The sequence below is a fragment of the Cyprinus carpio genome, chromosome A2, assembly GCF_018340385.1.
Source record: "Cyprinus carpio isolate SPL01 chromosome A2, ASM1834038v1, whole genome shotgun sequence".
NCBI classification, from domain to species: Eukaryota; Metazoa; Chordata; class Actinopteri; order Cypriniformes; family Cyprinidae; genus Cyprinus; species Cyprinus carpio.
Window position 1 is genome coordinate 14,460,468 of NC_056573.1, and position 26,129 is coordinate 14,486,596.

The following is a 26,129-nucleotide window of genomic DNA, read 5'->3' on the forward strand; positions in this document are numbered from 1 at the left end:
AGCATTTAATTGAATTTTGTCTATCAGGAATAATGCTTTTAAGAGAACGCCTCAATGAGAACAGAGTACCCTGTGTACTCCCAAAAGCATCGGTGAGACGACATTATTGAGAGTCATTGTGTAAATACGTTTTGTGACCTGCCAAACCTGGAAGTTTTTTTTTTTTTGGTTTAGACAGAATAAAAGATCTGTCATTTAGGAAATCACTATTTCTTCGAGACCTGACATTTATAAATAAAGTTCAATGCATTTCAAGTAGAGTCCAGAAATGTGTGTAAATGTAAGAATCAATTCAGACAGATATACCGACGGATGTGTTACTTAAATCACTATCAAATTCAGATTTTATTCCAAAACCATAAAAGGGGAAGACATTCATCACAGTAAAAACATAGCTTTGCCTTCATTTAAAACAATCATTACAAATAACAGTAATTTATGTAGATTCACTGTTACTTTGTTTACAAAACTGGTAACAAATTATTAAATCAAGTAATAAAATACAAACATTGAAATATAACATGACTGTACACTAAAATTTATTAAGTAACCTTTAGCGTTGATCCAGAACAGGGCACCAGCAGTCATATATTATTCATGTCCTTACAAGGACATCATGTGAATTTATATGTGAGATTGTTAAGGAGCATAACAAAACATACATACATACATACATAAATCAATAAATCCACTCAAATTTATTCAGGGTTCCTACTCTTTCATGAACACCAGATTCAAGGACCTTTTAAAGCACCATTTATTTTATATCAAGCACCTATCAAATTCACACCCCAGCATATGTAGCATCATGAAAGACCTCTTACAACACTTAACATTTCACTTACACTTAACATTTACATTAAAAATTTCAGAGTAATAAGATTTGAATGTGTAGGTTTCATAAATTTAGACCATTTTGAGCAGTCGTGTTCAAAGGAATTAAATGAAATCCATGTCCAAGTCAATGGAGTTCATGGTAATATTCAAATACAATTTCAAATATAGATAAAAATGTATATATTCTTGAATCAAACTGGTTTTTGCTGTAATTCTTGTAAAATATTTAAATTTGAAAACAATTCTGAATTTTAAAATTATTAAAAAGTGGTTAAACAGGGCTCTATGCTTACTTTTAAAATAAAAAAAAAAAAATTTGTTTATATGGGATCTATGTTTAGTTTTTAAGTAGAAAATTAGAATCAATAATCAAAAATTCTGATCAAATATTAGCCTTCCCAATACGAGATTATAGTTGACTCCTTAAAGTGATTTACAGGAAATTTAGTTTTTATACCTTTGTAATGGCATTTTTCTAACTTTATTAAAAGTATGTCATCTTTTGTCAAGTTAAAAAATTTATAAGCTTTTTTAAAAGCTAACATTTCTACAATAATTCTAAGTAGAATAAGAATAAGTTACCAAATTAAATCAGCATTAAAAAATAATAATTTACACTACAGAGGTGGCACAGAAGAACACAAAAGTGGCTTGTAAGTGTATTTTCAGATGTTTAATGAGGCTCAGAGGTGGCATGAGTGCAATTAAATTCGTAAATTCATGGTGAGGTTAATGTTTTAAATAAAATGTTCAATATAGAAATATTAAATGAATTAAATAACAGAAAAAATCCTTTAAAAATGAAAGTAAAACTGCCAGTAGGTGGCGTTTGAGTTTATCACTGAATCATTCATTCAATTGATTCATTCGAATGACTAATTCATTCAGGAATGAAGCAAGTGACTGGCTTTATGAATGGGTAATTGATTCGGATTTGTTTAAAAACGCATGTTTATAAATGAAACACAGCTGTGTTTGCTCGGAGATGCACAGTGGCTCAGCTGTGACTTTGTTTGGAACTATTTTCGTTGATGAAATAGAGCAAAATCAGGCAACAGTGTTGTAGTCAGACAATGCAAGTCACTTAATATTAATTAATTTTTTAATGAACTGCTGTATTAAATCATTATCACTTTTGCAAACTGCCTTAATAATCATTAAAAGCTGTCACTATCACTTTTGCAAATCACAAAGTTCCATTATAATCGGCAAAGCTCCCTACACTGCACAATGAATCTCTTATTTACGCCCTGTCAACACTGTTTGCTATAAATGAGAGGATTCGTGAGATTGAAGAACTCAGCACACGTTGTAAATAAGTTAGAAACCTTTGAAGCTCCCCTGAGCGTAAACACAAATATGCTGATCGGGTCAGTCACACTGCTGCTCCTAAACATTTTTTTTTTCATAGTCACACGCAGTAATTTTCAATCGCAAATGCACTGCTTCTCCATTGGTTCAAGCAGGGCTGTGCATCAGCTCACATGCTAAGTTTTTTTTCTTGCGCTACCCCATCTCAACCCCCAATCATTAGCGCTGTTTAGTTTTGTCTTTGACAGCGTATATAGGATCATTTTTGAAATAACACTATTCTACTAAGCAAAATTTATTTCAAATTTAATTCAAGCACTTTCAAGGACTTATATTTGTTTTCAAGTACTTTCCAGGCCTTGAATCCATGTGTCTGATATTCAAGTACTTTCAAGAAGCGTGGTAACCCTGTTTTTTTTTTACAAAAAAGCTTAAAATATGTAACAAAATGCTGTCATATGAACATCAGTAATGTAACTTGGTTCATTTCAAGTCTGACATCACTGATGTCAGTTGATTCAGAAATTATTCAAAAGTGATTGTTTTTTATGTGTCTGTTAAATCTTGCATGTATTTTAAAAGGATATGATTCATAATCCAAGGTCTGAGTCAACACCCCCGTCAGTATGAGCTCAGCAGTGTAAACATCTGAAATAAAACATCAAAAAATCATTAGATTGTGCTTGACTGATGGCTGGTTGAAATGTGTGAACATGCTACATTTTCCTATTACAGTGGCTATATACAGTATTATACAGTGAGAAATGTAAATGTTGAGGTGAAAACTGGACATGAAAGATATGCCATCTTACCGATGTTCTTCAGGAAGTACTCTCGACAAAGATGGGAGTCATTTTCACTGGTTATTAAAATGATCTCGGGTAAATTCTAGAACAAACATGGAAACTCAAGTGTCAGTTCCTATTAGACAGACAAACACCATTTTATGACAAATGTGTCAAAGAACACTTGGTAACACCTTATAATAACTTAGAAAAAATAATTACTGCATCTATTAATTATACACTGCCATTCAAAAGTTTGGAGTTGGTACTTTTTTTTTTCCAGTGTTTTTGAAAAGTATATTTTGCGAACTTAAAAACAGTAAAAACAATAATGTTGTGAAATATTATTACAATTTTAACTAATTTCAATACATTTCAAATTAATTAATTTTAAATGTTTGGGTGCTCAAGAAACATTTCTTATATTATCAATGTTAAAAGCAGTTTTGCTGCTTAATATTTCTGTGGAAACTGTGATACTTTTTATTCAGTATTCTTTGATGAATATTTAATTAATAATAATAACAATTAATTAATGTTATGTACACTGCTTTTTTTTTATTTATGGCAGCCTTTGTGCTGAAAGTGGATTTATCATGAATGATTCTTGATTGCTTAAATGTCATCCAGCTTGTGTTGTTGTTACAGACCAACAGTTGCAGGGTTTCTGCAGGATTTTTAAAACCTGCACAAATACCAAAATTAATACCATCAGTGGGGTATGGCAATGTCTATAGTTACGTATTAAACTGTAAAATGACTGAAAAATACATGATTTACAGTGCAGACAAGTTTTCACAAAAACAAAAAGTTTTATAAAATGATGCATTTCACATTACAGCCTTTAAACCATTTTTATAAAATGGATGAGTCAAAAGTATTAATTATTATATTTAAACAATTATTATCAATAAATTATTATATTAATTAAATAACATATAAATGCATTTTATTGTTTAGATTTTTATAATGCATTATCTTCTTATCGATCCACCAGTTCACATTTAAAGCTCTGCATGTTTGCAAGGTAAAAACATGGGTTGATTTTCACATTTTCACAAAAACAACCCCAATACTGTGTTCCTGCAATACCAGAGGCTGCAGTTTCAGCACTGCATTTCTACTAGGACCCTTTTTTTTTGTGACAGCGCCATCTAGCCAGTTCTATTGCAACAGAGGAGACCTAATTCAAACATCAAACAAACAGTTGCAAAGACTAGATCCATGGAAACTATTCATATGTAAGAGCTGGCATGAACTTGTTTGCGTGAGGTGATGTCAGCAATCTCCATAGTCTATTTAGCTGTGCAAAACAGTTCATTGTGCTGCTGGATGTTGTAAACTAGTATTTTTATTCAAATTATTTCAAATTTATTAATGTACTAATAAACTCACTAATTTATACCGCCTATGTACATTCTCTGCCAGCAGGAGGCGCTTTTTGAACAGCAGAAATATCCCTGTTTTCAGGTAACAGCAGAACACAAAGCAATGCAGCACCAGACTTTAAAACTTGCAGTGCTCATGTTTATTTAATGAAATTATTTTATTTTATTATTGAAGAATAAGTATCACTCTAAGCCATATCACAATTCTGGGCTTTCCGTCCTTTAAAGACCAGAATTTTTATGGCCTTAAATGTGATACAACTTAATTTAAGACTTTTTAAGGACCCGTGGGAACCCTGCAGTTGAGCTGCTTACTGTTTTTTCAGGATTCTTCGATGAACATAGAATTCAAAATAATAGCATGTATTTGAAATAGAATTCTTCTATTACTATGTAATTATGTGACTATGTAACTATGTTATTCTGTAGTTGTGAATGTCTTTACTTTCAGTTTTGATCAATTTAATGTGTCCTTGCTGAAGAGCAGTGATTTTTCAAAAGCTAAATTTTACTGCCTTCAAAAGTTTAAACTGTAGTGTGTATTAAGTATTATATATTGTAGCCTACATGTCATGGCAATAAATAAAGTGTAGTGCATCCTTGTTTATTTACTAACATAACTCCCCTTAAATGGTACTTTGAATTCACATTGTGACTCAGAGTAATTCTTCCAATCATCAAACAAAACAAAAAGAGCACAAAATCCAAAGAGCAGCTGAGTTGGCTGTAAATAGATGTTCATTAAGTGAGCAAGTCGAGTCTGGCACAGCATCCTCACCAATACAGCAGCCCCTCACGCCTCAGTATTGGGGATCTGATTAGGGTACCTTGTTTTGCTTGTGCTCCATGATCTTGCGGTAGGAGGGCTGTTTGGACAGCAATTTCCCTCCGGCACTCTCCACTATAACTTTCATTGTGCTGAGGCTCGGACAGATTCCTGGAGTTATATAGAAATACTTCCCCTGCACAAGAAGCGTGAGACAACTGAACACATGCTTCCCTGTGATATCCAATTAGGCCACATGTCAGTGCAGAGACACATAGTTGTTTAGCCTATTGTTCTGCACAGTCAAATAAACAAGTCTGTTTGAGTGAAAGTACACACACTAAAGTGGGAAAGTGATAAGAGTGGATGGACACTAAATATCCCAAAGCTCCTAACCTTGAAGAGTGGAGCCGCATGAGCTCTCTTCAGTGACTCCTCCAGACTGAAACAGAACAGGACCTCTGCCTCTGCATCTCGCAGCATGTAGTTCTGCTCATCTGCAAACACAAAGACAAACAAATCAAATTAGGACAAATTAGGGATGTGCAATACAGCTGTATCTACTGATATAATGTTCTTAAAGGGATACTTTACCACGTTGTTCCAAACCTGTATGACTTTCTTCTGCAGAACATATTGCAGAAAATGCAGAAAAATGTTGGCAACCAAACAGTTTTGGTGACCAATGATTTCAAAATGTAATGTAATTCCTCGGATTTTTTTTTATGTTCCACAGAAGAAAATCATACAGGTTTGGAACGACAAGGGAGTAAATTACACACTTTCATCTTTGGGTCAAATATACCTTTAAATTACAGCCACTGGTGTGATTGAAATTACTGGAAGCAGATCATAACATGCCCTATTTTGCCCCATTTGTTGTAAATTAGTTGCAACATTCTAAACCAGAGCTTATGGCAAATACACTACAAGACTGATGATTCCAAAATTCTTTCCGGAATTTTGAACATCCGGAATAAATTAGTTTTTAAAATACAAGGAGAAATAGACATTTTTTATACCAATTTACATAGAAGGGTTCCTAAATGTGCTTGCGCTTTTATTAACCCCCCGGAGCCATGTGGAGTACTTTTTATGATGGATGGACACACTTTTTTGGCCTTCAAAATCTTGACCATCTTTCACTGCCATTATAAAGTTTGGAAGAGCCAAGATATTTTTTGTAATATAAGTCAGATTACATTTGTCTGAAAGAAGAAAGTCATATACACATGGCTTGAGGTTAAGTAAATCACGATTACATTCGTCTGAAAGAAGAAAGTCTTTTTTGCTTGTGTTTTTGTTAAGTAAATATTGTTGTAATTTAAATTTTTGGTCTATGTGCAACACACAACAGTGCTTCGTTACAGAATCAGGGGGAAATTTTAATGAAAGGTTTGTGTAGTATAGGTATCAGTGATACTCGCCTTCGGTCATAAAAAGACGCCATTAAACATGTGTTCATGTGTTTTTACATTAATTTGAAGATTGAATGTAAAATTATTGCAATATAAGTATATTTAAAAACTTTAATGTTAGGTGGAATTAATCACAATTAATTTCAGAAAAATTATGTCGGGGAACATGAGTACAAAACATTGTGCTATGATCTCCGACGGGCAGTAAAAGCTGCCAAACACAGATACAGGGAACGCATAGAGTCGCATTTCCAGCTAAATGACTCCCGACGCATGTGGCAAGGACTAAGAACCATCTGTGCCTTTGGAAATAAATCCTCTGCAGCTGTGAGAGCAGACCCGTCGCTGGCTGATGAGTTAAACTCTTTCTACGGCCGTTTTGAATGCAACCGAGGCAGCGCGAGTCTGCCGATCAGCGCGTCAGGAAGCAGCAGTCAGAGCAGCGATAATCATGTGATCACCGTGTCGGAGGACGAGGTTGGGAGGGCTCTAAAGCGAGTGAAGGTCAAGAAAGCAGCAGGTCCGGATGGGATTTCTGGCCGTGTTCTGAGGTCCTGTGCTGATCAGCTCGCTGGTTTGTTTACATCTGTTTTTAATGAGTCCCCTGCTACCTCGGTGGTTCCCACCTCCTTCAAAAAATCTGTCATCATCCCTGTGCCTAAGAACAATAACCCCTTTTGCCTGAATGACTATCGTCCAGTTGCCCTCACGTAAATAGTCATGAAGGTCTTTGAGAAACTTATAAAAAACAACATTTGCTCCTCCATCCCTGATACTTTGGACCCTCTTCAGTTTGCTTATCGCCCCAACAGATCTACTGAAGATGCCTTCTCTCACGTCCTGCACTCTTCCCTCAAGCACATTGACAGCAATAACAGGAACTATGTAAGGCTGCTATTCATCAACTATAGCTCAGCTTTCAATACTATAGTCCCCATCAAGCTAGCTAACTCATGGACCTCGGCCTGAATTCTTCACTCTGCAACTGGATTCTTGATTTCCTCACCGGTAGACCTCAAGTGGTAAAAGTAGGCCAGTTCATCTCCAGCTCCATCACTCTGAACGTAGGAGCCCCACAGGGCTGTGTCCTGAGTCCCCTGCTCTACTCTCTCTACACACATGACTGCGTGTCTTCCCACAGCTCCACATCTATTATCAAATTTGCTGATGATACTGTGGTTCTGGGCCTCATTTCCAACAATAATGAAGCCGCATACTTGGATGAGGTAGAGAAACTCACATCATGATGCCAGGACAATTGTCTCTCTATGAATGTGAGTAAAACTAAAGAGCTGATTGTGGACTTCAGGAAGAGACAGGAGCGGCCCTATACTCCTTTTATGATCAGCAGGACCCCTGTGGAGAGGGTGAGCAGCTTCAAGTCTTCAACTACATCTCCGAGGACCTGACTTGGACTTCACACATCCAAAGTCAGGTTAATAAAGCCAGGCAAAGAATGAACCATCAGCGACAGCTGAGGAAATTCAGGGTTCACCAGCAATTCTGAAAAATTTCTATTCAGGGGCCATAGAAAGTGTATTGACTGGTATGGGAACAGCTCCAGTCAGGACTGCAAAGCCCTGCAGAAAGTTGTGCGCTTAGCTGAGTGCATCTCAGGGTCTGCTCTCCCCTCTCTGCAGGACGTCTATCTCAAACAGTGCAAAAGCAGAGCTGTTAAAATCATTAAGGACTCTAACCACCCTGGTAAATGTCTTTTCATTTTACTGCCATCTGGTAAGCGCTTCTGTAGCCTGATGGCAAAAACTGAGACTTAGGAGGAGCTTCTTCCCCCACGCCATCAGGCTCCTAAACTCAAACTCAGTCTCTTAACTTCTACATGACTTCACTTAATTATCAGTAAGATACTTAACATACTGACATTGTCACTAGCACATAGCATTTGCGATAATTTTTTATTTTTATTTACTACCTCTATTGCTGCTATGTAAATACCCTGTACAACCTGTTTGCACAGTAAGTCTACAGTATACTGTCCTGCACATTTTATTTTATAAGCATTTATTTTATTCTTTTTTTATCCTACTTTTTCATACCATATTTATATATAATTTTCTTGTGTTTGTATTCTTTAATAATTGCACTATCCATGGAGCAGACCTGAATTACATTTAACTTCTGGTCATATGCTCTCCATATAACCATGTATGTGACAAATAAAAATCTTGAATCTTTCTTGCAATTTCATTCTATGTTGTTGGCTGTTTTCTTGCTCACTGGGACAGTGCTCAACCCTGACAAGTGGTCAGATTTCAAAGCAGTTTTGAAATATTTAATATCATTTCAAACTATCTGAAATATTTTAAACAAACCTAAAATATTTCAGGGTCACAGCTTGGTCTTCTTGTGACAAGTGTGAGCTTGGTACTAGTCTCAAAACATTTGCAGTACCGATGAAAATTTCCACATCAGCACATTCCTAATAGGTAGAAGAATTACCTTAACACCCAAGTTGGAGCTGGGTTGAGATTGCTTGTCCATTTCAATGGAAACTCAAGAACCAACTATATTCCAATCCATTTTTCATTACATAACATTAATATTTAATTTTTTAATCACAAAACATTTCTTGCTGGAATATGAAGCAAGGCTCCTCAGCGCGTCCACACATCAGTAAAAATCGATTGAAACATAAATTAGATTTCATACTGACTCACCCACAAATTTCTGGCTTTTCCAGCTTTCCTCCAGCCATTCTGTAGTGACTATGTGCTTGACTACAGATACAGCAGTGAGGAACTTCACAGTTCTTGTCACTTTGTTAGCAACCAGATGAGTGCACTTCTGAGAGCTGTCAGCCACTTCCCCTCCAAGATCATACAATTTCTGGAGCCAAGGAGGAGAGAGAGAGATGATTAAAGAGAGGATAAAAGGATCTAGGGGAGGGCGAGCAGAACACCATGAGGGTTACTTACTGAAGCGCATCTGAGTGGAGCAATATATTTCTCGGTGCTCTTCAACAGTTCAGAGGAAATGAGCTCATGACCATTTTACAAACATGTTCATTTTCAGAGATTTCCTGCAGCCTTCAGAGCTGCCAGCTAGACACAATGTGACTAGAGACATTTTATGGTACTTCTTAAAACATGGTCAGTGTCATTACTTTTACCTCCGCTGCTTACAAAAAGTGTGCATGCGTTTAGTTACCTTTATGTACTGCTGAGCCTGCAGAGGTTCGAAGCCTGTGAAAAGCACGTAAGGTGTGGACTCGGGTGGAAGCTTTTAGTAGGTGTTGGCAACTCTTCTAACCTTCAAAAGGAGAGAGAATGTTATTTTTTTAGCATTCAGCCCGGAAAGTTCTCCTTACTTTTTTTTTTTATTGTACTTAATAACACTCTTAATATTTAATTTTTTATCCTTTTTGTCACCTACTTAAGCCCAAAGTATGCATACATGCAAAGTATGTACAGTGCCCTCCATAAGTATTGGAACAGTAAAGACAAAACTGTTCTGTTTGCTGTGGAGTCAAGAAATCTGTAAATATGATTAAAAGATGAATATGAGACAAAGCTACATAATGTCACATTTTATTATTGGGTGATTCAACACAAAGATGTTTTACAAGCTAAGAAGATCAGCACTTATAGAGTCTCATCTCCCTATCTGATGTGAGCATAAGTATTGGAACAGTTGCCTCACAGGTCTTTCTAAGTGTTCAGCTGTGTCCTGTTGCATTAATTCTTCAGATATTAAAAGCAGGGAATGTGTCTTATCAGTTATATCCATTGCTTCTGCATTCTAAGTCTTGCATTCGATGATGACACACAAACCAGGATGCAGACGAGGAAGCCGTCTCTGAAAGAAAAGCAAGCAATTTGGATGCTGAAAGAAAAGAAGAAGTCAATTAGAACTATAGGAAAAACAATGGGCATGGAGAAATCAAGAGTTTGGAAACTTCCGGCGACATCAGCAACCAACGACGACCTGATCGGCTGAGAAAAACAACAGTAGTTGATGACAGACAAATCATAAAAGCTGTGAAAATGAACCCTAAAATACATGTCTGTAAAATCACCAACAACCACCAGAAAGCTGAGGTGATGCTCTGTCAATCTGCAGTCCGCAGGAGAATTTGACACAGAATTACAGAAACTACACAGCAAGATGCAAACCTCTGATCAGCACCAAAAATAGAAAGGCAAGATTCTTCACAAATGTGAGCCAGTAGTTTTGGAACTGAGTTGATAGACCAATGAGACAAAGATTAACCTTTATCTAAGTGATTGGAAAGCAAAAGTGTGGAGAAAAAAGGGAACTGCAAATGATCCTAAGCATACAACCTCATCTGTAAAGCTTGGTGGAGGTGGTGTCATGCCATGGGCATGCATGGCTGTCTCTAGAACAGGACCTCTTTATTTTAACTATGACTTAATGTATGAAAATCATCTTGTCTACCAATATTCAAGAAAATGCCACCAAACTCATTAGAAAGCAATTCATATTGGACCAGGACAATGACCCAAAACACCCAGCCAGGCTTTATCAGGGCAAAGAAATGTAAAGTCTTAGATTGCCCAAATCAATCTCCAGATTTAAATCTGATTGAACATTAATTTCACCAGCTGAAGAGAAAACAAGCAACAGTTGGAATTGGTTGCATTAAAGGCTGGGGAAAAGCATTTCAAAGCATAAGACCAAGAGTCTGGTGATGTCTAGGAGTCACAGACTCACTGCTCTGATTCCATGCAAGGGATCTGCAACTAAATATTAGCTTTTAATCTTTTACATCTGCCTTAAATTCAACTGTTCCAATACTTATGCTCACATCAAATAGTGCGATGAACTCTAAAAGTGCTATCCTTTTTATTTGGTAAAACATGTATGTATCGAAAGACCTAATAATAAAATGTGACATTCCGAGCTTTGTCACATATTCATCTTTTAATCATATTTGCAAATGTCTTGACTCCACAGCAGTGAAAGCAATTTTGTCTTTACTGTTCCAATACTTATGGAGGGCACTGTATATGCATGAAGGAAATTTCATTACCATCACCACAGCATGCACATTCAGGTTTCTCAGCACACACATGTGCCTTCAATGTTTTATCCTTTTTTTTTTTTTTTTTTGTATATGGCAATGTATGTTTGTATGCCCTCCAGGAGATTTTAATTCTCCTGCCAGTCTGTTGTTGAAAATAAGAACTTGTTCATAAGTGACTTGTGTCTGTTTGTTTTTTAAAATAATTAATTTGTTCTTTTTTGGTTTTAATGTTTGGATGTTTGTTAATGTATCATAGACTGCCAAGTTACACTTTCAAGGTCCAGAAAAGTATGAAAGACATCATCAGAATAGTCCATCTGCCATCAGTGGTTCAACCATAATGTTATGATGACAATTCCTTTGTCAACAGTCTCCTCTGTGTCTCTCCATATCACCGCATGCTGCGTATGCTCTTCTGTATCAGCCGCGCCACAAGGATGCGCTGTTTCTACTTGTATTTAACTTTGATTTGAACAAAAACAGCGCATCCTTGTGGAGGAGACTGTTGACAAAGGAATTGTTGAATAAAGTCTTTTTTTTTTTTTTTTTCTTCACTTACAAAAAGTATTCTCGTCGCTTCATAACATTATGGTTGGACCACTGATGGCAGATGGACTATTCCAACAATGTCTTTCATACTTTTCTGGACCTTGACAGTGAAACTTACTTAGCAGTCTATGGGACAGTCACAGGCCTCTCGTCTTGCATCCAAAATATCTTAAATTGTGTTCCGAAGATGAACGAAGCTTTTATGGGTTTGGAACTACATGGGGGTAAGTGATTAATGACAAAATTTTCATTTTGGGGTGGAGTATCCCATTAATATGTGCTTTATAAGTACTAATAAGCAGCCAATATGCTAGTTACATGCAAGCTAATAAGAAACTAGTTAATAGTGAGAATTGCTACCTCAAGTGTTACCGAATTTTTATCAGTCATAACTCCTGGAGAGAAATAGAGCAGACACTGGATAAAGATTAATCTTTTTAGCTTGCATGTGTTTTTGTGCATGCTTGGCTGTATGAATGCACTCACATTCACATCAAAACTCAATTATAATTTAGACATTGAGAGATAAAGCAGAAAATTGTGGAAAGAACTGGATCTAGAAACAGCACAAACTGGATTCTACCATACAGCTCTAATTATAGTTCCAACAATCTTTAATGGTTTGAACTCACTTGGGCCTCTTGTTGGGCGGCTGCGAGCTAACATCAGCCTGTTTCTGTTTCAGCTGCAGACGTAAGCTCTGTGTGAAGCGACAACAAAAAAAGATGACTGTGATACACCTCTATCCACTGAGGACATTCACTGCAAGACTCAAGCATCACAAACAAGAGAGCAAGCAATCAGAGTGTTTCCATGTGAGAGCCCACTCACCGCCAACGCCTCCGGTGAGATCTTCACAGGAATACGCCAAGCACCTGACCCCAAAAATTAGAGCATGTTATGTTCTACCTCCTTGATAGCTTGGAAATCTTGGTAGCTATAGCATCGTAATAACTCAAAATGACATTGCTGAAGTTTGAAATAAAGCTTACTCAGAAGATTGTGCGCAAAATGAGGGTTGGGTGCCAGTGGTTCAGGCAAATTGAATTGGGAGTATCTGCTGTGCTGGATTTGCCGTAGAGCTTCAAAGTTCCCCAGTAGGATGTCGCACAGCCATTGGGCGTTCACACATGGGATCCTCCACTCCTTTGCCTTCTCGTATTTCAGCCCACTCGGTCTGATGGCATTGATAGAGAGGGCATTGCATATAAATAACAAGACTCAGCAACCAGAAAGATATGAAAGAATTACTGTTATTTGTTGTTTTTAATATATTTGCTCAGTTGTTAAAGTAAAAACTGTAATAACTGCCTTAAAAGGGAATTGGGATTTATTTAAAAAAAAAAAAAAAAAAGTACTGATAATCATCACTGAAAGAAAAACAAATCCAAATATGTGCTGCAAATGTTCAGTTTACTACACCTCTATGAACTGTAATAGTGAGAAAAAAACTCTAGATTTACTAAAGAAAGAACCTTTTAACAGTTTGTGGAAGGAAAAAAGCCTCCAGAAGTGAACTACCAGTTGAAAGAACGGCAACAACTGGTGACTGCATTGGTTCTTACTCTTTACAGATGAGTACAGTGTTGCTACGACACAGATAGCCTGTGTATCGGGCTCCTGCTAGATAGGCCATGAGCTTCAAATCATCACGATCACTGTCCACGAATCCAGTCACAGAAATGATCTGTTACAACAAAAAACAAACACAAAATCCAAAAACGAAACTAAAAGTCATGTACAACACAGCTCATATGTATGATAAATTGGATAACAGCACATTTTTGACATAGGGCTGGGTATTGGGTATTTGCAGATTGAATTTGATTCTGTTTTTGTATTGATTTAATTAAACTATATTTCACACACTAATGTGAACATTCATGTCCTAGACAAAAATGTTATAATTATCAATAATACTTAAGTATTATTATATAAAATATTGTGATTATTTAAAATCAGGTAATTACCATCATTAAATAATAATAAAATATTAGGATTATTTAAAAATCATGTCCTGATTTTTAATTATAACAACAGCAATAATAATAATTTCCTCTCATCCAATGGCAAGCAGGTTTAAAATAATTGTTCTCATGAAAACTGGATTGTTCTAGGGCTGGACAATAATTCAATATCAATATGTATCGCGATTAGACTTGTGCCGGTATTCGGTAATGCTATATATCGCGGTAATGAATATGCACGGTATTGTTATCGTGGGCACTTCCAAATACCGAGAATAATTATATATTACAAATTATTCCGAATTTGAAATGCATTTTAAGAATACTTTTCCCATCAACTGGTCAAAATGCACAACATCGTTTCTATGCTGCTTTAAAGACCCGTGTGAACTCTGATGTAAACAAGCATGCACGGGAAGCACATGGAGGAACACGTGAGAGACACTCTGAATGAAAGCACATTCACTCTCTGACAGCAGATGGCGCTAAACTGCAGAAACTGCAGCCCTTACCCTGGAAACCCCATTAATAAAAGCGGATGATAGTTTATTAACTTTTAAATAATATTTATATATTTCCATAATTTTTTTTTGCATTTTAATCTGGACTATAACATGTCCTAGATATTGTTTGAAAGTGTTTTGATTCTTTATTGTTCATTAACACTTTACATTAGGGCTTCATTAGTTAATAAACTGCCAATGAAAAAATTCTTATGAACATTCATTAATCTTAGGTATTCCAATATTTAATAACACATTGTTAAAATCGAAAGTTGCAACTGTGTTATTTAATGAGCTAACATGAGCTAAGACTTGTATTTCTTAACAAAGATTAGTAACTTCTGTAGCAAATGTAGCTATTGCTCATTGTGAATGTTGATGCATTAACTAAGGTTAACTAATGAGGTCTTATTGTAAAGTGATACCTAATGGGTCTTTAAAGTTCTTTTGCACTTTAATCGGTGTAAAATTTTTTAACTTTAAATATATTTTTTGTATTGCTTTTTTGCATTTAAATGTTCAGTTATTTTTGTTATAAGAAAAAAGTTATCTGACCTGTTATACTGTATTATGACCACTTTTTTAAAACTTAATTTCAATACCGTGATAATACCGCATACCGTGGTAAAACATGATCAATTAATCGCAACATGAAAATTTGATACCGGCATATCCCTAATCGCGATATAATTTTTTTCAATAACGGTGATATGATTTTTAAACACATTTTCGATATTTCGATATACATTATCAGTATTTCCCATACATTGATTTATTTGTGGTGTTTGATTTCGTTGAATAAACATGAGCACTGCACGTTTCAAAATCAAAAACACGTCGCGGGTGGTTTTTCAGAAAAGTTTCGAAGGCATTTTCATTTTAACTGATAAAGAAGCGTTCATAAGCGCAGCTCCTTTGATTATAGCCGTTACTGGAGAAACCGCTGGGTCTACCACTCTCACAGCGCCTCCTGCTGGCAGACAATCAGTTTGCATTTAAGCCCGGCTCCAGCAACATGCTTTTTTTTTTCCTGCAGCAACTCAAGAGCACTCTTCATCAGGGACGTGGGGAACTATATTGTGAGAGGGGGGGGGGGCGTTTCCATGGTGACGCGTCATTGCTTGTCACGTGACACACCACCGCAGCAGCAACAGCGCTGAATGAATGATGATCTGCTTTTATGTCATTTTTCCTTTTTTATTCAGAATATTCACAAATGTGTTAGCTATGGCATGAAATATCTGATATTCCGATTGTCAAATACATGAAAGTGGAAGTATATTGTTGTTTAAACAACGATCGCGTTAGTTGAGCTGTATGCGCGATGGGCGCCGCCGTGTTAGTTTGTGCCGCAGACGCAGTTCAGAGAATCGGATCTGTTGGATTTACAACCTCTATGTTTACAACACGTGAATTCATCCACTTCTCCCGAAATACTTAAAAGTAAGTGGCTGGTGAACTGGGAATAGAATGGAGTAAACATTGAAGTTACTTACACAATGTGTATCTGATATGAATAAAACGTGTCGAATTATAATGGAAAGGATTATTATTACCTCTTCCATAGACATCAGTGTGTATTTTACAAACTCTAAATGTATTGTTTTTTTTAGTACTTATGTGAATTTATATGTTTGAAACCTAAAATAAACAGTATGTGGTTGAAAACACTGAAAAGTTGTGATATATGACAGCTCTGAGCCCGCCTGTGTCTGGCTAAATTCTACATTTGAATTTAGCAGTTGATCATGTGATGCACTTGATCGTACGCTCCAGGGACCAGCCTAGACTGATTACACTTGTGTGATCGTACGTGCGAAAGGCTTAAAAAACAATACATTTTCTGACAAAAATTTTTGAATTGTAGGCTTAAATCAAACACATTTTAATTCAGATTCTGTATATATATATATATATTATATAAATAAAAACTATATATATATATATATATATATATATATATATATATATATATAAAACAACGGAAAACAAAAACAACGAACAAACCTCCAACAAAAAGCTGCCTGACCCCGAGAGGGGTGGGGAAAGGGGGAGGGGGGAGGTGACCGGCCGCCCCCCCCCCAGCCCCCCCTGTTCCAACGTCTATGCTCTTCATACTCTTTATACTGACTAAAGCACATTTGTTTCAATCTATATCCAAAGTACTGCAAAAACAGTTAAATTTTGAAATATTTTTACTATTTAAAATAACTGTTTTATTTTAAAATGTAGTTTATTCCTGTGATCAAAGCTGAATTTTCAGCATCATTACTCCAGTCTTGACATGATCTTCAGAAATCATTCTATTATGCTGATTTGCTGATTATCAATATTTAAGAGAGTTGAGTACTTTTTTTCAGGATTCTTTGATGAATAGAAAGATCCAAAGATCAGCATGTATCTGAAACAAAGCTTTTGTAACATTACATTTTGATTACATTTGATTTGATTACACTATTCCATTCAAAAGCTTTAAGTCAGCATTATTTCTTTCTTTCTTTTTTTGGAAAGAAATTATTGAAATTTTTATTTAGCAGAGATGCTTTTTAAATTGATCAAAAGTGATTATATTTCAAATAAATGTTCTTCTAAACTTTCTATTCATCAAGAAACCTACTCAGCTGATTTCAACAAATTATTTTTGAGCAGCAAATCAGAATATAAGAATGATTTCTGAAGGATCATGTAATCAGAGTAATGATGCTAAAAATATAGCTTTGAAATCACAGGAATAAATTACATTTTTAAAATATTTACAAATATAAAACAGTTATTTTAAATAGTAAAAAATATTTCAAAATGTTACTTTTCTTGCGGTATTTTGGATCAAATAAATGCAGGCTTGGTGAGCAGAAGAGAATTCTTTAAAAACATTAAAAATCTTACTGTTCAAAAGCTTTTGACTGGTAGTATATATATTAGCCTACAATTTGAAGTTAAAGATATTAATTTTAATTAGGTGAGACTGAAATGATTTTTTGACAGTGATTTCACATTTATTGTTTGTATGAAGGCTAAATACAAAAAATAATGTTTTTTTTTTTTTTCAAAAAATATTAAATGGTTTTAAATGAGGTGTCAGACTTGGCAAATTCATTTTTCATAAATTTATATACACTGACATCTGTTGTGGGCTTTCTTGGCAGTTTTTACGAGGCTTTTTATAGTGTTCATATCGATATCGGAATTATATCGTATCGACCGAAATTAAGAAATATATCGTGATATAAATTTTGGCCATATCGTCCAGCCCTAGATTGTTCTAATGAATACTGACAATATTGATACTTTCACCAAGCCCTAATTTTATAAGACATTGCACTACTGAACACAGCCACTGAACAGAAAGGACTGGTTCTTACATGCTGCGAGCAGGGCTTGGCCCCTGGAGGGAAGCTGTAGGGAAGATGAAGGGTCCTGTGGGGGGGAACCATCCTCTTCTTCTTGAGAACAGTGTTAAGCCAGTGAGCCGTCACACAACGCTTTCCCTCTCTCAAAGCCTGGTACAGGAAAAAGGGTTTAATAACAGATCATTAGTAAATGTCACGACTGAGAGCAGCCTAAAAAAAAAGCATACATAACATTCAGGACATTTTCCCACCAATTAAACCACTATGCAGTTTAACAGACAGCAAGGATAATGTATAATGTAAGCTTCTTTTCAAAACAAGCTTTTATGTTTACCTGGACATAGGTATTGCTGCCTTGACTCTCACAAAGTAAATGAGTACAGCGGCTGAGAGCAGAGTCCACAGTTCCTCCATTTGCCTGAATGATCTGTGTGCAAAATAACAATGTCTTAATTCCATTTTGTCAGGAAAAAAAACCTAAACGGATGTTCAAATGAGAGGTGGATTTCAGAGATGCACTTTTCAGAACTGATATTCTAACATAATATTTCATAATGTGTTTGTCACATAATATAGTCACAACCCATAATTTTCACTTCACAAAATTCATTAATTTTCCTGATACTTCAATTTATACAAGTATTTATATACTGATACTTGAAGTATTATAAGAAAAAAAATATTTACATGACGTTTCCAGGTCTAAAATTTTTAAATTAGGTTAGCTCATATATATTTTTTTTAAGACAACGGAAATCCTGGTACTTCGAAGGGAAAAAAAGTAACTAAAAAAAAAACACATTTTCTATTATATAAAATTAGAAATATCTTGCTATTTAGTTGTTTTGCTTATTTTCATGCACATTTTGTCTTATTTTAAGTAATCTTGAGGCCCTGGATGAGAACCACTGCTCTAAGTGTCTTTTAAACACTGGACCTAAATTTGGTCTTAAAGTATAAGTATGGGAGGAAAAAAACACCTTTTTTTGGAGTGACTAATTCTAGTGACTAATAACTATTAGCTGAGGTGCGGTGGAGTCACTTACCCTTTTCCATGTGGCCAGTAACTGTTTATCAGCCATCTGTTCTGGATAGTCAGCAATTGCAAAGATACAGCCAACCAGGAATCCCTCTTCAGGGACTGAAAAAAAAAAAATGATGTTAAATTCCCCTGGCATCTTGTAAGTAGGGCTGGGCGATATGGCCAAAATAATTATCATGATAACATTTTTCATATCAGTCGATATCGCAATATATATAATTATCACGATAAATTTTGAATATTTATTTATTTCGAGTTTAAAGGCAGATTTTTGCTCCTAAGTGAAAGTCGTTCACATTTTTGAATTCTTTACACTTTTCCAGTCATTTTTCTTTAACAAAATAAATATCTTAAAAAAACTTTTTAGGTTCTGCATGTTTTAATGAGTGATAATGTTTCAAATCATGAAACGTGTGTCTTGTGTTGCCTGACTTTGATGATGTGTATCTTAAGCAGTTTGCAGTGCAGGCTGCAATAATAATATTACATTTTTTTGTATCTTAGAAATGCACATTTGACAGTAGCTTGAGTTGATAGTATTAGTAGCTTAAGTTAGGATACAGATGTAAATTTATGTTATTATCAAAAACAGTAACTTCTGTAAAAATTGTAACAACCTAATTTTTATATGGTAAAATGTAATTAATATGTCAATTTGAATTTTATTAAAATTAACCATAGGTCTTCCATAGTAGAATACATTTCAATCATGATAACTAAGTTTAAAATAGAAATTTTTTAAATGTATTAAAACATGTAATGAAATCTATTTTTGATTAAGCTATAGCGTTTATGCATTTATACTAAATGTATTTAGACTACTGTTTTTCATACAAATATCTAGAGACCATAAGTGGAGATTTATGTATCTGTCAGTGGGTGTGGTGAATGGATTCTAACTTAAACGCCTCTGATTGGCAATTGTGTTCAAGAAATCAACAGGTATGTCTGTGATTGGCTACAATGCTCAACACTGCAAAAAAACGCAATGTAAATAGAAAATTTTGATGCTTTCCAGAGCATAAAAACAAATATGCACTGTATAGTTTGCCAGATCTGTTTTGCCAATATGATAGTGAATAAAAAATATCTTGAGTTTTTCCCATTGGTGCTCAGCCATACTAGAAACCTATGCTAGAAACCATAGGTACATGATTACATTTTTACCATGGTATTGAGGTGCTGTAAGTGTGGTTTAATAATATAATCTAATTCGATATATGAATATCCCACATTTCTGCCACAATACCATGGTGCAGTTAGTGTTACCACAGTAAATCCATAGTAAATGATGGCGATTTGTAGACTGAAAAGCCTTCTGACTGTCTTGTTGCACACAGTGTTCCTCCTGTTTGTCAGCGCTGTTTCATCTGGCTTTAAACTAGTTTAACTAAGCAATTTTTGCCAAACGATGTTGATATTTGAAAGCACCAAAACAAACACGCCCATACTCTAACAGGACCTCGCCCCTATTTTGACAACTCCGCCCCACACGTACGTACACATCCCTGGCAGTGATGATGGTGGATCTGCCATGCCTGCCGGCCGCAGCATATTCAAACAAAAGCCAACTCAGAAAAGTTGTGTGAGAAAGCAAAATCAACGTAACTCCAACGTAAAGTCAATCCATTTGTGGGAAATCACTGTTTTAGTTAGCTGAAATTGGTAAGACTCTGCATACATCTCAGTAACAAAAACAAACTATTTGTATTGTGTGCGCCTGTGTGTCATCGCAAAGCAGCAGCCACTGCACTTACTGTCTTGGCCTGGCTCATGCCCGAACAGCTGGTGCAGTTGTGCAGGCAAAACTGGAGGTTGCAGCATGGTCGGAGTCTGATGTGGAGTAACCTGCTGGTTTTGATGTTGCAGAGACTGCTGGTTCTGCAGATGCTGCTGTTGCATTTGCTGCTGCTGTTGTTGCAGCTGTTGCATGTGCTGCTGTTGGAGTTGCTGTTGTAAGAAATGTTGTTGCTGCTGCAAATGCTGTTGGTGCATCTGCTGCTGGTTTTGCTGCTGTTGTTGTTGCTGCTGCTGTTGTTGCTGCTGCTGCTGCTGTTGTTGTAACTGCAACTGAAGCCTATGCTGCTGTTGTAACTGCTGCAACTGTTGCTGCAATGCATGTTGTTGCTGCAAGGGTGGCCTCGGGAGCTGCTGTGGTCGAATTTGTTGCTGTGGGAATGTGTGTTGTTGTTGCTGTTGCTGCTGCTGTTGTGCATACATCTGCTGATGCATCTGCTGCTGTAAGAACTGATGGGACTGCTGAGGCATTTGAGGGAACCCTTGCTGTGGCTGCGGTTGCGGTTGCGGCTGCGGCTGCTGCTGCTGCTGCTGTTGTGGTTGCTGCTGCTGATGGTGGTGCATCTGCATGACCTGTGGCAGCATCATAGGATGCTGTTGTGCCATCTGTTGCGGGTGCTGTTGTTGCTGTTGTGGTAGCTGATGTATCTGTGGCTGCTGCATTAACTGCTGCTGTGCTTCAGGTGGTAGTTGCTGCGGGGTCTTAACTGGATTTAACAGAAGCTGGTTGGGAACACCAGCCTGGCCTTGATTTCCCAGGTGCTCCACCACACCTTTAGAGGAGGGCGAAATACTCTGAAGGATCTGAAGTTAAAGAATAAATAAATATATAAATAATCCAGCTTTACCATCACAGGAATAAACTACATTTTAAAATATATTAAAAAGGTTATTTTAAACTGTAATATTTCATAATTTTATTGTTTTTATTGTATTTTTTTGATACATTAATTAAGATTTCAAAAAACTTATTTCAATTTCATTTTTTTTTTTTTTTAACAAACCTAAACTTTTGAACAGTAGAGAACATGCCAGAATTTCTACCAGTGGACACATCTCTATTGTCACATGTTAAAACTAGTCATAGAACCAGCCCTGTTTACATGATAAATTGAGGAGAATTTCTATTTCTATATAAGTTACATTCAAAATCAAACTCCTTACATGTGCCACGTTGGAGGGTCGTGAGGCCTGTTGCTTGTCCGTGTTGTTAGTAATGTTCCTCAGAGTCCGAGCAGCCGGATTCCATCCACCAATGACATCTGATCTCTCCACCCCTATAGGCCCTATAGGCACACCTCCACCTGCGCCGACCAGCCGAGCATCTGGCGGCCCAAAGCCTCCAGGTACAGGTGGGACATTGGCACAGAGATTGATCAAACCTGTTTCTTTTCCAGGCTGTATTCGACGCTTGGCGGGGCCAGGCTGTGGCACCTCAGCTGGAGTCCAGTTCAGGTTGCAGTCCTCCTTCTCAGGGGACGAGTCATCAGAGTCATCAAACATCAACTCTGATTTGCGCTCATGTTTCGGTGAGGGTGAACGACTACGCCTGCCTACTGGCGAAGCATCACGGGAAGATGTAGGGCTGGACCGTCGGCTGTGAGGTGAGCGTCTGTCACTGTAGCTGCCTTCAGAACGTGAGCTCCTTTCATTTTCATACTCACTGCCTTCCTCTTCTGGTTCCTCATATACTGTAAGACGTGGGTGATACAGAGTCTCATCCTTCCTGTTCTTTTCTTTTACTGAGTCCAAAATCCATTCTGGAGTTACTACCTTAATGTTGCTATGCCGCAAAGCACATTCATACTTGGCCTGGAAGAGACAGAAAAACCCAAATGAGAAACAAATTACACTAATCTAAATAAAACCAAGATTGCAATATGGCCCAGTGTGATTATCAAATCACAAAGGCTGCAATTTAATTAAATAAATATATGTGCTGTGGTTCATAGTAAATGCTACTCCAGATTAAATAATTTCTGCATGTGCAACAAGATTGGGTTGCTTATAATATGCATTTGGGAACAAAAAAAATATGCCAACCATCTTCCCAAACTTGTAAAGAGAATCTCTTATAAATGGACCGTTGTCAACAAAAGTGAAGCTTTAAGAGCTCCATGCTGTTTTCCACCAAAATTAAAATTAAAATAAAATACAGCTGTACTGTAAAAAATAATAATAAATTAGTTAATTAATAAACAAATATTATATATTCAATTTTATTTTACAGTGAAATATTAAAATAGTAATAGTACACATTTTTTTAATATTAATACTAATTTAATTTTACTATTATTATATAATCATATAACTATAAAAACATTTTTGGCTAAATTGTGCACCCCTACAAACAAACAAAGCAAACCTGGAGCTTTTTTTTATTATTACTATTACTATTAATAATAATAATAATAATTTAAATGACTAACATAATTTTTATCAGGAAAATTGCAGCCTTACGTTACAGCATGACAGTGATAAAATATTTTGTGCTTGACAGATACATTAATCCATACTGAAAAATCCACAACTTTATCACCGTTCACTGAAGTGGTTATATATATTTTCATTATATCTGTTAAAGTACACAGGATTTTTCTCAATATTAATAGTTAAATCAGAAAGGTTTCTGCATGCTCACTAGATAATACCAATGACATTTGTTTGGTTACTAAGAGTAGCCTATAAAAGTCAGGCTTTGAAAACTAAGGCGGTTAAGATGGTGGGTATAAAACTGACCCTTTTTTGAATACAGCACTCAGACCTCAAAAACAGAGCCAATAAAACAAGACCACCAATCCAGCTCCATCTCTAAACTGATCCAATAGCAAACAACCCACAGACGTAAACCTAGACAGAGTCTTCCAGATAGCAGCTGTTAAAGGCACTCTATTAGTCGTAAACTTTAACTGAGCAGCTGGATCTCACACAGCTCCCCCACTTTACTTTGGAGAGAAAGTGGACCGTAAGACATTGTATTGATGCACAATGCCTTATGGTGCACTATGCATTCAAAATTAATAAAAACACAATAGCCTAAAATGACTGACATCCAGCTACCATTAGTAAACATTTGATTATATGTATTAAGACAAGACTACAGACATGTGCTTACCCCCTTCGGTTCAGGCACAACCAGATGTGTGCACTTCTTGTTGAAGTGGAGCTGACAGTCACCTCCATAGAATGTAATAAAGGCCCAAAGTGTGTTGAGATCCTCTGACAGCTATAAAAATAACAAGACTGGTAAATACTAAAATTAATCCATGCGGCCTGAAAATGACAGATCACAGGTACAACTTACATGTGGCAGACAAGCTGTAACACCAAAGAACACTTGTCCTGACTCTGGGGAAAATCCTGTAACTCTGATTGATTAACAGTCAAGCTAAATGAACATCTGAATAGTATGCTATTTATCTTTAACTAGTCAACAGTTGCAAAGTTGCATTAAGTTGATGTGTGACATGTCGGGTGCAAAAACAACATCACAACTGTAGACTTTCAAACCCATTAATCATGAAAGGATACGGTAGCAGGTCTCCACATTTGACAGACAGGATCACCCAGCTCGGCTAAAACAGAAAGCATTGTCAATGTTAAACACTTCAGCACATTTTCATTAGTAACAGTAAGTGATCACATCTAATACAGGCAGAAGATCAGCCTAAATTGTTGCCAACAGTAAATGCTTTCAAACCCTCAAGTGCTATATTATGTGTGTTTACCTTCACAACAGGCAAGTCAAAGACCTCTCTGGATTCCCCGACTTCTGGATTATCCCCATCTTCTGCTATAATGTGGGTTGCGAGGGCATTGTAAGACACTTCTTTTCCTTTCCCAGCTTTCAGAAGTTGTACAACCTATCAGCAAATGTCAGCAATCGATCAACAACAGTCAATTTATAAAATAAAACAGTATCTGTTTGCTGCTAGCTCTTAATTGATGTACCAGGAACTGTATACAAAAATCACTCAAGAATGTAATGTAAATATACATTAAAAACTACACAAATCTCAATAAGTCAACTGAGAATCCATAATAAAGCCAAAAGACACTATGATAAACACATAAAGGAGGGCTACATATGCTAACGTTTTTTCGAATTCCTATTTAAGATACAAGCTACCGTTGACACAAACTGATTACACACAGGATCATTAGATATATCACTAACACAACTCAAAAGATGAGTCCAACGCGAGAGGTGTCGCATTGTTGTCACTGATAACGGCTAACGTTAACATACTGAAGACAGGACTTTCGCCAACAGCAGATAAAGTCACCACACATACAAAAGGGAACGACATGATTAAATAAAGCCGATTGTATTCAAGAATAATATTCAATACAATGTGTCCACAGGTATCCCCTAGTTTCACCATGTTATGAGAGATGCTGTAGGTTAGCCTTCATGCTAACACCAGTCAGTATCCACTATTAGCCAAAAGGCTAAATGAATAGCCTATTTCTGTTAAATGTACCTTCTGATCAATGTCTCCCACCACATAGAACTTCACGTCCTTGAAAAGCTCTTCCGGTACTTTTAAGGCGTCTTCCGACATTGTTTATGACTGGTTTAATTAATTTTACAGCAGAAAGTAAGCATTATGTGGCTGTCAGATTAGCGTACATCCAGCCTCATAGGAAAAGGGTACAGAAGCGCCAAAGAGGATTCGGCGGGCTCCGGACCCTTACATGTCTTTCGTGGGGGGAGATCAATACCTTTATACGCATTTACGACTGGTAAATATATAAAATACAAGAATAACATTATAAATTCTATTATCTTAAATATTTATTTTGTTTTTCAGGTCGTTTTTGGATATATATTATGTATTTTTATTAAACGAAATATATCGCTTATTTCAATACACCCCTATATTTGTGCAATATGTCACGTTTGTGGGCGGCGCGTTATCTTTGACGCGCTTATTTACATCAATTAAAGCGCCAAATATGAAACGCTTCATATGTTTCATATGTATAACCAACACGTTTTAATTAGGAGGCAATGTAACTTTGGATTTTAATTTTAAACGGATCTGTGATTTGGCTACACAGTTGTACACTTAACTGTATTTTGTTTTTAACTTGAAATAACTAATATTTTATCATAGATCTATTTAGTTACCTTTGAGTTAAGGGGTCAAACACTTTTTTAAATAGCTATTAATAAGACTATTATGATGTAACAGGTGGACAGTGACAACTTAGTGAAACTTCAAGCTACTAAAGCTACATAAAATATTATGTCCACGAAAAAATATATAAAAAAAAAAAAATCAACCTTTAATTTGAGTATGCACTGGCTTGCTGGGGACAGGCCAGAGAAGACATCTTCATGGATAAGATATTTATAAATAGGGGACGTTGTTGGTATGTAAAGAAAAATTACTTAGGCTACATTTCTA

The 26,129-nt window shown here is 36.2% G+C and overlaps 1 protein-coding gene across 1 annotated transcript; it reads right to left on the bottom strand.

Annotated features, from left to right (window-relative positions):
• Window positions 1-313: 313 nt before the first annotated feature.
• On the bottom strand, window positions 314-25,399 carry LOC109084859 (PAX-interacting protein 1-like). The gene is given in 22 exon segments (XM_042774456.1): window positions 314-630; window positions 2,736-2,796; window positions 2,961-3,036; window positions 5,149-5,283; window positions 5,484-5,584; window positions 9,181-9,349; window positions 9,671-9,744; window positions 9,747-9,772; window positions 12,689-12,756; window positions 12,888-12,931; window positions 13,049-13,233; window positions 13,622-13,743; window positions 17,889-18,026; window positions 18,211-18,303; window positions 18,923-19,017; window positions 20,676-21,519; window positions 21,880-22,527; window positions 23,831-23,941; window positions 24,020-24,083; window positions 24,247-24,290; window positions 24,444-24,578; window positions 25,200-25,399. Coding segments are annotated over 22 exon segments (3,330 nt in total). The 5' UTR covers window positions 25,281-25,399; the 3' UTR covers window positions 314-614.
• Between the last annotated feature and the right edge of the window lie 730 nt (window positions 25,400-26,129).